The sequence below is a fragment of the Lepidochelys kempii genome, chromosome 3 (assembly GCF_965140285.1).
Source record: "Lepidochelys kempii isolate rLepKem1 chromosome 3, rLepKem1.hap1, whole genome shotgun sequence".
Classification (NCBI taxonomy): domain Eukaryota; kingdom Metazoa; phylum Chordata; order Testudines; family Cheloniidae; genus Lepidochelys; species Lepidochelys kempii.
In genome coordinates this window covers 43,295,247-43,307,789 of record NC_136382.1, presented here as the reverse complement: position 1 = coordinate 43,307,789, position 12,543 = coordinate 43,295,247, and the positions used below count along the sequence as shown (strand labels likewise).

Here is a 12,543-nt window from a genome sequence, read left to right as displayed (position 1 = left end):
TCATTTCTGGCCCCATCCCAGACCCTACACCTCAATCCGCTGCCCCAGTCCAGTGAAAATGAGTGATGGTGCGGGAGAGCAAGTGATGGAGGGAGTGGGGTGGAGTGGATATGGGATGGGACCTCGGAGAAGGGGTGGGACCTAGGGGCAAGGGTGTTCGTTTTTTTGCGATTAGAGCATTGGCAACCCTACACATAACTCCTATTGAAATCAAACAAATCATAGAATCATAGAATATCAGGGTTGGCAGGGACCTCAGGAGGTCATCTAGTCCAACCCCCTGCTCAAAGCAGGACCAATCCCCAACTAAATCATCCCAGCCAGGGCTTTGTCAAGTCTGATCTTAAAAACCTCAAAGGAAGGAGATTCCACCACCTCCCCAGGTAACACATTCCAGTGCTTCACCACCTTCCTAGTGAAAAAGGTTTTCCTAATATCCAACCTAAACCTCCCCCACTGCAACTTGAGACCATTACTCCTTGTTCTCTCATCTGCTGCCACTGAGAACAGTCTAGATCCATCCTCTTTGGAACCCCCTTTCAGGTAGTTGAAAGCAGCTATCAAATCCCCCCTCATTCTTCTCTTCCACAGACTAAACAATCCCAGTTCCCTCAGCCCCTCCTCATAAGTCATGTGTTCCAGTCCCCTAATCATTTTTGTTGCCCTCCGCTATACGCTTTCCAATTTTTTCACATCATTCTTGTAGTGTGGGGCCCCAAACTGGACATAGTACTCCAGATGAAGCCTCACCAATGTCGAATAGAGGGGAACGATCACGTCCCTCGATCTGCTGGCAATGCCCCTACTTATACAGCCCAAAATGCCAATGGCCTTCTTGGCAACAAGGGCACACTGTTGACTCATATCTAGCTTCTCGGCCACTGTAACCCATAGGTCCTTTTCTGCAGAACTGCTGCCTAGCCATTTGGTCCCTAGTCTGTAGCGGTGCATGGGATTCTTCCATCCTAAGTACAGGACTCTGCACTTGTCCTTGTTGAACCTCATCAGATTTCTTTTGGCCCAATCCTCTAATTTGTCTAGGTCCCTCTGAATCCTATCCCGACCCTCCAGCATATCTACCTCTCCTTCCAGTTTAGTGTCATCTGCAAACTTGCTGAGGGTGCAATCCATGCCATCCTCCAGATCATTAATGAAGATATTGAACAAAACCGGCCCAAGGACCGACCCTTGGGGTACTCCACTTGATACCGGCTGCCAATTAGTCATGGAACCATTGATCGCTACCCATTAAGCCCGATGATCTAGCCAGCTTTCTATCCACATTATAGTCCATTCATATAGCCCATATTTCTTTAACTTGCTGGCAAGAATACTATGGGAGACCGTGTCAAAAGCTTTGCTAAAGTCAAGGAATAACATGTTCACTGCTTTCCCCTCATCCACAGACCCAGTTATCTTGTCATAGAAGGAAATTAGATAGTCAGGCATGACTTGCTCTTGATGAATCCATGCTGACTGTTCCTGATCACTTTCCTCTCCTCTAAGTGCTTCAGAATTGATTCCTCGAGGATCTGCTCCATGATTTTTCCAGGGACTGAGGTGAGGCTGACTGGCCTGTAGTTCCCCGGATCCTCCTCGTTCCCTTTTTTAAAGATGGGCACTACATTAGCCTTTTTCCAATCGTCCGGGACCTCCACCGATCGCCATGAGTTTTCAAAGAAAATGGCCAATGGCTCCACAATCACATCTGCCAACTCCTTTAGCACTCTCGGATGCAGCGCATCTAGCCTTGGACTTGTGCTTGTCCAGCTTTTCTAAATAGTTCCAAACCACTTCTTTCTCCACAGAGGGCTGGTCACCTCCTCCCCATGCTGTGCTGCCCAGTGCAGTAGTTGGGGAGCTGACCTTGTTCATGAAGACAGAGGCAAAAAAAAAAAAAAATCAGTGAGAGTTAGGTGTCTAAATACCTCGGAGGATCTGGACCTTAGAATTTTTTTTTCTAAATAAGTGAGATTTGTTTGAGGAGCATTAATACCCTCTTGATTCTGTTTGAGCCATCTGAAAGGAAAATACATTTGAAAGTCATACTGTCTCTCTCTAGGTAGATATATTTGAAGGGGGGTTCTCTGATCAGTTATTGAGAGTTTTGTCGTGTCTTTTTATGTGGTACATGGAGTAAGTTTCTAAATCACAGGGGCATTAAAAGCTTCATAATTATTTTAAAATACCGTTTAAGGCATTTATCAAGGTTTTAAAGCTTCACACATAGCCATGAGGAAATTCTGTCACAGGTTCACCAGGTCCAAAATTATATTAAAAGGAAATTATGCAGAATTATGTGGGTCCTTCAGTGAAATCCTATACGACAAATAATTTGCCCCAGATTTCTAGGGTGATGAAATTATATCTGAGGCAGTGGTCTCATGTGCTACCTTTGCAAGGAGAAATAGAATCAGACCAACATTTTCAAATGTAGACACCAATATGTAGCCTGAAGTTCATGGATGTTGAGTACCCTCATCTCATTGGAAATGTTAGATACTCAAATTTAAAAAAAAAAATCAGTCTGTTTGTTAATTCTGTAAATAAGACTAATTAAAGGCACATAGTATTGATACCCAGTGCTTCTTTTATGAAAGTTTGTGTACCTTTGCTCAGTGAATGTGAAGCATATGTATTTTGTGAGTTCTGTAATGTTTAATTTTTGAAGTAACATTATTTTAGAGTATATCTGAAAATAATATTAGAAAAGCAGACTGTGGAGATGTAAGATTTTTCTGTTAATATTAAGAGTTTTTGCTATGTAAAGCCATGGAATGCCATATGTCTTCAGTTTAATTGCTTCTAGTGGCAACATAGATCTTAGTTTGCTCATTTTTAAATTCTGTGTACACATATATTGTTAATTTATTAAACTAGTTATTCATATGCCTCTTTAATCTAATAAATTATATAATTTTGTGCCTTTGTGTATTATGGTAAAAATATTGTCATAGTATCAATTAATCAGCTCATTAGAACGCAGAAAGTAGGCTATGTTTGTAGCAGAGAAATAAAATGCAAAGCAAATAAAGGTTTAATATAGTATCCTAGTCTGCAATTATCTGCTGTAAATCATTGACAAGCTAGAGTTAGGGAGCCTTACAAAATACTTATTGGATCATACCTAGCCTATGTCCAAGCAAAGGATTTAATATAACACTTTAAAAAGGGCCAAAATAGTAAGACAGCATCCTATGAAATTTCCTTCTTTTAAATATGTGGTAACTGCAAATGCCTAATGCAGTCACTCCAGAACAAATGTTTGGCTTGTACAAAGACGTAAAGGGGATAGAATCACCGAAAAGCTTGGGGGTCCTTAAACACACAAGCCCTGCACTGATTATTTTGCCCAGCCTCCCAACACAGGTTCCTTGAGGATCCTTTCCAAACTCCTCAAATGGACTGTTCCTTCTAGTCCCTTTCCCTTGGAAAGAGTCATCCTACCTGACTCCTAGATTTTTTTCCTCACAGAACATCCAAATGGATGATTCTTTCCTCATTGATAACATTGTGTCAGTCCCCTTATTGTTGGAGATACTAGGCGTCTAGTCTTAATCTAACTCAGAAAATATCAGATAATCTATTTTAGTTTAATATTTATTTCTGTTTTCTTCCAGCTTATGAGTTACAAAACTGCCCAGATCCTCCTCCTTTTTTAAATGGATATATAGTCAACTCGGATTACAGCGTCGGTCAATCAATATCATTTGAGTGCTATCCTGGGTATGTTTTAATAGGTCACGCTGTTCTCACTTGCCAACATGGGATCAACAGGAACTGGAACTACCTTTTCCCAAGATGTGAAGGTAACTTTATGGTGATATCTTAGAGCTCATGCTGCTCTCTTATTATTTTTATTTGTATTTGTTTACTTTAGCTTGTCCTAAAAAGTAGCATCTTTATCATAGGCTGCACTAGTGACAACTCTGGTGAAAATATCAGTTGTAATTCTGTAACCCTCTTAGCAGCAAATTCACATGCCCATTAAAGGTTTGACATTGATGCCACTGAAGTTATGGGAAGTTTCCTGAATGAATGGCACTCATGAAAGAGATCCTCAGAACTGTTGCTGAATTGTTTAATGAAGTTTGTGTTCCTTTCTTGAAGTTCTGCTCCTGTTTCCTTAGTGCCCCAGTGGAATGTGTACTTCATAAACATTAGCGGTTGTTCCCCAGTAGAACTTTTGTCTGAAAGATGAAAGCACAAAAAGGCCTTTGACAAAGCTCCACACAAGATTATACTAAAGGGACTAAGGACTTGAATACACAGTGACACACAGGAAAATTAATCCAGATTAACTAAAGGTATGAATTTAAAGTGAAATCATTAAAGTGTCCTGTGTGGACACGCACTCTGAATTAAAGTGGCCTTTATTTAGTTTAACAAATCCACTTTAAATTCACACCTTTAGTTCAGAGTAATTTTCCTGAGTGTCCCTGTGTAGATCACCCTAAGTAGTCAAGGTGTGAGAAGTAAAGTATTGTCATGAATAAGAAACTGGGTAAGATACAGAAAACAAAGACTAGGAATAAACAGTCAATTTTCATTATAGCAGAAGATTACAATGGGTTCCACAAGGTTACCCATTAGATACCATCTGAAAAATAAGACAGACTTGAATGTTTAAAAAAATACTGTTGTGGGACAGATAAAGTAATTGAATAAATAGGATACGGACATATTTAAAAATAATTATGCACACTTTTTAGAGTAATAATCTGTAATGCTACTCTCACTTAAACGTATCTTTTAAAGAAAGTGGATTGGTGTGTTATTCCCACCTATATGTGCGTTCCATATAGGACCAGTGTTCAGTATATTAATGATGTGGAAAAGTAAGCAATCGGTCAGACAACAAAATTTGCAGATGACCCAAAATTATTGAGGTTAAGCAGGACTGGAAAAGGAATTTCAGAGAGACCTAAGGAAGTTAGATGAATGGACCATTAAGAGTTTTGGAAAAGAGAGAAATCATCATGCTTTAGGGCATAACCCAATCTCTGATTATGGGGAGTTAGAAGGAAACTCTTTATGGGGATAGATTATATTACTTCCTACTGAAATCTCTTGGACTTTCCTCTGGGGTAGTTGATGCTGACCAATATCAGAAACAAAAAAGTGAACTATGGACCAATGGTCTGGTCCAGTATATCAATTCCTATACTCCTAAATTGTGAATTAACCACTGTGAATGATGCTTTCAATTTATGTATTTATTTATATTTTTCTGAGTAGTGCCCCCATGCCTGAACTGCAACTGTTTTGTAAGCCTGTATGGGTGCATACATGTTGTGTGTGAGACAGAGAGAGAGAGAGATTGATTTAGGATGAGAAGCTTATACTATTCCCTTATTTTGATATTTAAACTCAATATTGTGAAAACCTCAGCAACTAAAAATTCCAGAGTAGTTAGCCTGAATTACCTCAAATTACTAAAATATATGGCAATCTCAAATGAAACATACAGGAGAAGTGCACATTATTGTACCTTTCATAGAATGCAAATGAACTACAAAGAAACAACACAATTAAAATACCATTCCAATATTAGTAAATGAATTGCTTGGAGAAATGCAAAGCAATTAAAATGACCAACATTTTCTCCCTTTTGACATGCAAAATATCCAGTTGGAAACAGGAAATTAAATAACATTGTGTTTAAACTTCTAAAGGAATGAAATTCAACATTTTTTACCATAATCATTATTTATTATTTGTATGACAATGGTTCCTAGTAAGTAGCTGAGAAGGAGGCCCAATTGTGCTAGTTATTGTACATACATAGAATAGTAGACAGTCCCTACCCCAAAGAGCTTACAGTCTAAATAGACAAGACAGATAAAGTGGTAGGGAAAAGGGTTAAAGCATATAGAGAATGTGATCAATGTGATGGTGGGAAACATCATGTTAATGCCACATTTTTATTTTACTTTTAAATTTAGATGGGGTTTTGTTTAGGAAGAAGAGGGTATTAGCTAGTAGAGAAAAAAAGAAGGGAGAAGGGAAGATTGAAAGGGGGTATTGAGAGAGGGACTGGACAGGAGAGGGAAACGAGGAGGAACATATTAAAGGAAGGTGGGGGAAGGCTGAAGTGTTGATAGCGTGAGAAAGGATGCGGGGGTAAGTTGGAGCAAACATATAGTGAACACAGGGAAGAGAATTCCCAGATTCAAAACTGTAGAAAGCAACCTGATGACATCACCAGTGTCCACCAGTCTCTGCAGTAGAACCTGCTAAGACGATTCCTTGTACTTGTTCTGGCCATCTTTGCTTTCTTTTGCCCCTAGTGCTAGCTGAAATATCTTTCTTTCCAATGCCATATCTTTCCTCCCTGGGATATCTTTCTTCCCCAAGCCCCCGGGTCTTGGGGCAGGTCAGTGTTGCATGGATCCTGGTACCCATGTGAGTGGATGGGTGGATCACCGCTGCTCCACAGTTCTAGGTCCAGATGTAATGGTGGGGGTTTAGTGATTAGATGTTATGTTATACAGTCATTTGCACTGTCCATCTCCCTAATCTCTGAGTGAATTAATCCATAGATTTTGACCTTCCCCTACTCAAGTCTTGCCTCAAAACAAAAGCACTCTTTAGATTTGAAGTTGCTCATCTTTTACCCAGCAAAATAGTGATTCATGTTCTTATTTAATTTATATTGTCATTGAAGTTATCTGAGAGGCTGTACAATTTTAAAGTTAATAATTAAAATAAAATGTACCCCAGTTGCCAAAAATATTGAAATGGAAAAGCTGATGAAAAAAATGAGAGCAAAATTATTGGAAAGGCATAGCTAAATAGAAAGGATCTTCACAGAGCCTTGAAGGCAGATACGTATAGAGCCACAATAAAAGATGTACTGTACTCAGGAAGGAATTTTCTTTGATGAGAATAACACACCAATCCACTTTCTTTAAAAGATACGTTTAAGTGAGAGCAGCATTACAGATTATTACTGTAAAAAGTGTGCATAATTATTTTTAAATATGTCCGTATCCTATTTATTCAATTACTTTATCCGTCCCACAACAGTATTTTTTTTTAAACATTCAAGTCTGTCTTATTTGTCAGATGGTATCTAATGGGTAACCCCATGTTCCGATAAAACACTTAAACTAGCTATGTTGTCATTTTGAGCTAACATAATGAATGGCGTGATCCTGGATTTTTCTTCACTCCTTCGCTTCCTGAGAGAGACAGATGACTTATTTCCCTTCTTTTTGAATAGTCCTGCTGTATTGTTTTACTTTATGTGCACAGTAGGTAAATGCAGGACCCCATTAAAGTCTAGGCCTCAGGCACAGTTATTTTGGGGTACCTTTTTAAAAAAAACAATTGAACAAAGAGAATTGGCTGAGTAGTAGGACTCAGAGGAAGTAATGGCAGGCTGCCATGCATTGAGCAGCTGCTAGTTGCTATGGCATACACAGTTTAGTTAACATCTGGGCAGCTGTCTAGAGGGATTTAATTGAGAGCCATGGAGAATATATCATATCTTGGAAATTGTTGGGTATTTTTAAAAACATGTAATTTGGTACAATATAATGCATTTTAATGGTCCAATTTTTTTTCTTTGGAAACATCCTTTAAATTCATTTTATAAAACATATAAATTGGATATATTTATTCAGTGGAATATATTGTGTGTTGTATATCAAAACCGAGCATGAATAACATGAGTAATGGAAGTGATGGAATAAAAGAATTTATGAATCAAGACACTTGATCCCAGGTAGGAGATAGGAGCACTAATCAACACCAGAATGTAACCCCTGGACTCAACAGTCGGGTGGCTTGTAGACACCATTGACTAGGTCCATCTCTTTCTCACAGCTTACAGGGAATGGTTACACAAGACATCCCAGAGGATCCCCTCACATGGATTGGGAAAGGGTGGCTGGATTCCAACCATTGTGACCTATGAGAGAGAAGGTGTCCTTCCTAGGAAGTGAGAGAGTGACTCCAGCCCAAAGTGCATCAATGATGGGATGAAAATAGAGAACTGGGCATGGATTTCTGAATAGCCCATACAGGAGCACACACTAAATGTGGGAAACTGTGAGGGAGATCATGCTTGTGCACTTAGTGTGTGCTGGATGGTGACAGACAGTAGTAGGGAATGCAGACTGGGCCACCTGAAGCACACTCAGAGACCTAGTGCAGTCAGGAGAGGCATCAGGAAAGGCTAAGTTTGAAGAGCCTGCATCCTTCATTTTATCACCCAGCAAACACAGCTGCCAGCTTATAAACCTTAGCCTGGAATTCCACCTTTGAGTACTATGATGGGAGATAAGGCTGGCACTGATATGAAGAAAGTTATGGTGAGGCTAAATGAGGAGGGTGAAGAGAAAGGAGAGAAAATTGTTCAGAGAAAGATAAAGCTAGGAGAGAGGATGGGATTTTGGCCAAAGAGAGTGTGACATTCCCCTCTGGTGTTATCTGGATCGGTGATCTGCTAGGCCTCTCCAATCTTTGACTCTGGAAGCCAGCCTTACCCTGCTGTGCTGTGAGAACCCCCACTCCTGGGCTGTTCACCCACAGCCTCTGGCATGTAAACTGCTCCCAGCTACTTGTAAGCGAATGACACCAGCCAATATCTCCAGTCCCAGACACAACCCTAGGAACCTCCATCTTGCAGTGTCCAATTATGCCTGCTGGATGCTGCAAGCTTATATAAATTTGTCAATTTAACAAGAAGAAAAGGAGTACTTGTGGCACCTTAGAGACTAACCAATTTATTTGAGCATAAGCTTTCATGAGCTACAGCTCACTTTGAGCTCAAATAAATTGGTTAGTCTCTAAGGTGCCACGAGTACTCCTTTTCTTTTTGCGAATACAGACTAACACGGCTGTTACTCTGAAACCAATTTAACAAAGAAAGTGATATGTACCAGGCTTGTTCTCCCAAGGGGAGTCTCTGACATGCTTCAAACCAAATACACTGCTTCAGGTAGAATAAACAAACAGATTTATTAACTATGAAGGTAGATTTTAAGTGATTATAAGTCAAAGCATAACAAGTCAGAGTGGTTACCAAAAGAAAAGAAAATATAAGCACACAGTCTAAACTTTCAACCCTATTAGACTGGGCAGCAACTAGATTAAGCAGTTTCTCACCTCACTGGATAGTGAAGTCTTTAATATACAGGCTTGTTCCTTAAACCTGGGCCAATCTCCTGTGTTGGAGTTTTGTCTTCTTCTCAGTGTCTTGGTTGCTTGCAGCATAGGTGGAGTGGGAGAAGAGCCCAGTATGTGTCCACTCTGCTTGTTTTATACTCTCAGTCCATGTGCTTGTAGAACACAAGTCCAGGCATGTCTGTGGGGCATTGCTGAGTTTCTCTAAGCAAAGTTGAGCAATTCCCCTGGTGTAGCCTCATTCAGGTGAGTTATCACATTATAGCTCCCTTGCTGGACAATTGCTGTTGATGGGTTGACACCCGACCTGGAGGTTGGTTATTTTCCTTGCTGTTACCACTGGGGAGCTAATATCTGGCTGATTCCTCAACTTACAGCATGTTTTAGTGAGAACTGTACAACACAATTCTCATAACTTCATACGCATTAATGATATACATCTATGGATAGAGAAATTACTTTCAGCAGATCATGATCTTTCCCCTGATACCTTACAAGGCATGCCTTGTATGTAAGATCATGATTATATGAAAATGAGGAATATGGGAGTTACAGTACACTCCCCCAAGGTACAGAATGTCACAGAGTTTTGGACAAATCATGGTCAGAGGAAGGAAAGAGACTGTGGGAACTTGGAAGACTAGTAACCAAGATGTGACAGGGGCAGAAAAATCCAGGGCAAGGTAGGAAGTTTGGAGTGGATCAAAGTATGCGGTATGACAGATGGGGGCAAAGGAAGAGGTTAGAAAACAGGAGGATAGAATAATGGCAAAAAGATACTGGAAGAGAGAAAAGGGAAAGAAAAAATAAATGAATAAAACAGTGGAAGGTGAAAACAAAAAAAAACCCCAAGAAAAAACATGCTTAAGGATAATTGTTTTTTGTTCATTTGTTTTTTTGCAGATGTATCCATTTTCTTACAGATTTTTATCTTATTTAATGTTGAAAATAGAGGGAGGGGAAAGAGGGTGTTACAATCTGGCCCAGTCTTCTCTTCTGGACAGTCACCAGTGTGTTGTAAACAGACTCAAATCATGAGCCCCACTTGCTTCGAAGCCCTTGGGGCCTGGATAGTGCCTGGTCACTGTTCCTAGCTCTGGGTCTCTCAGGTATGCTCTCAGGTGCAAGACCATGTCTGACTCCCTTCTTAGGCAGTGGGACACAGGCTAGCCACTTTAGTCTCAAAGATTTAGTCTCAATCAGGGGTGAAAGTAAGTTAGAGGACTTACCAGCTGGAGTCCTGAGCAGGGGGTGTGGCTTAAACGGAAGAGGCAGGGCCTTAAATCCCCGGGCCCTTTAAATCAAGATTTAAAGGGCCAGGGCTCCAGCTGCAGTAGTGGTGGCTGGGAGCCTGGGGCCCTTTAAATCACCCCTGAGCTACCAGCTGCAGAGGTGACTGGGAACCCCGGGTCTCGGGGGCTATTTAAAGGGCCCAGGGCTCCAGCTGCCGCTACCACAGTGGAGCCCTGGGCCCTTTAAATCACTGAGGACCCCTGGAGGCTCCCGGCTGCCACTGCTAGTCCGGGACTCTGGACTCTGGCAGAGCTTTAAAGGGCCTGGGGCTCCACTGTGGTAGCTGCTGCCGGAGCCCTGATCCCTTTAAATCCCCACCTGAGCCCTGCTCCCCGAGCCCTGGGGTAGTAGCGGCCGGGCTCCGTCAGAGATTTAAAGGGCCCCGGGGCTCCAGCTGTTGCTACCGCCCCAGACCTTTAAATCCACTCCGGAGCCCAGCCGCCACTGCCCCAGGGCTTCAGCAGCAGGGCTCCGACAGCGATTTAAAGGCCCGGGGTGGTAGCGGCAGCTGGGCTCCAGAGTGGATTTAAAAGGCCGGGGCTGCAGTGGTAGTGGCAGCTGCAGCCCCGGGGACCTTTAAATCCCCACCAGAGCCCCCTCACCCCTACCCCAGGGCTCGGGCAGCAGGGCTCAGGCGGGGATTTAAAGGGCCAGGGCAGTAGCAGAAGCTGGAGCAGATGCTACCCCAGGGCTTTAAATTGCCCTCTGAGAAAGCCGGTCCCCGTACGGCACACCGGCTCTTACCGGTACACCGTACCAGGGCATAATGGCTTACTTTCACCTCTGGTCTCAATTCTCCTGACACCCAGCTGCTTAAATACATTCCTTCAGAGTCAACCTGCCTGTGGGAGCTCTGGTTTCTAATTAAATCATTCAGAGGTAACATAGCAGTAAAGCAAGGAACACTGTCTTAGGAAATGCATTTCTTTACTACAGACACTTTGTAGTAAAGAAATTTCTTTCCTAAACACATAGAGCACACTAGAAAGGTACAGATAGTTTAAAAGCAACAAAACCCAAACTGGAGCAAGAGGGAGAAATTTCAGATTGGATACGTGGCACTGGGGATGTGAGGATGTGACTGTTCAGGCAGGAAGTAGAATACACGCCTGAACAAATTTATTTTTCCAATTAGAGCTTTGAGTTTTGCTGACAAATACTCATGTGCTGCTTTGACAAATTTAGAATGAGTATAGAAATAAATGTGCTAAGATATTATTTCCAGTTATGATGCACTCAACATAAAAAATATATGTACTGTGTGTTTTTAACATATATGCAAACATATTCATTAATATATAAACATACCCATTGATACTGTTTCCCACTTAACTGTGTAGTTTTATAGGAAATGTGTATATTGTCAGCTGGTAAAATAATGTTTATATGCACACTTGCATTTGAAGCTGATCAATATTCCACTAATGTTTATTTACATGTGTTGTTGTTCATCTTCAGAATAATTTTGTGTTTTGTTTGTTTATTTTTAGATTACTGATATGAAGAATATTTATTTTGAATCAGATAAAATTGTTGTTATGAAATGCTGTATGTATTTATGCATTTCTTTGTACTCAGTATGAATAATGTGTTTTATTATGGGCTGTGTAAGATTTTATATTACTACCAGCTATTCATTTCCTTGCTTTTAAGTGTGTAGGTTTTTTAAGATACCATGATAGATAAATTACTCTGTTGCTATTTAGTAATCTTAGCTGGTTTCTTAAATGAAATGTATTTTGTTTTGTTTCATCACTGAAACAATATTCTTAATAACAAGTGCTGTCAAACTGTATTCTTTATCAGACTTCTACCTCCTTTGTCAGCATTAATATTATAGAACCATATCTCATTTTACAATAATGGTATTTTAAAAATATTTTGCTATTCCTGTCCTTATATATTGCCTTTTGCGTGAGATAATGTCAGAGTTTACATATAGTTTAACTCCTGTGGTGCAAAGTAGTTTAGTGGGGCAAGAGAAACACTTCAATTTTTTCCATTTTTTAAAAAAAAAATCTTCAAAAATGACAATATTCAGCTTATTCAAAAATTTCAGCAGATCGTCTCAGTGAATGTTATTCAATAACATATGAAAGCATGAGGACTTTTTCTCTT

At 40.5% G+C, this 12,543-nt stretch overlaps 1 protein-coding gene across 2 annotated transcripts in view; it reads left to right on the top strand.

Moving 5' to 3' along the window:
* CSMD1 (CUB and Sushi multiple domains 1) overlaps nucleotides 1-12,543 on the top strand; it is a 2,003,711-nt gene that overhangs the window by 1,775,393 nt on the left and 215,775 nt on the right. For both annotated transcript variants that reach the window (XM_073336216.2, XM_073336215.2), the window contains exon 42: nucleotides 3,621-3,809. In XM_073336216.2, coding sequence (XP_073192317.1) covers nucleotides 3,621-3,809 — 189 coding nt within the window. The remainder of the gene's footprint in view (nucleotides 1-3,620; nucleotides 3,810-12,543) is intronic.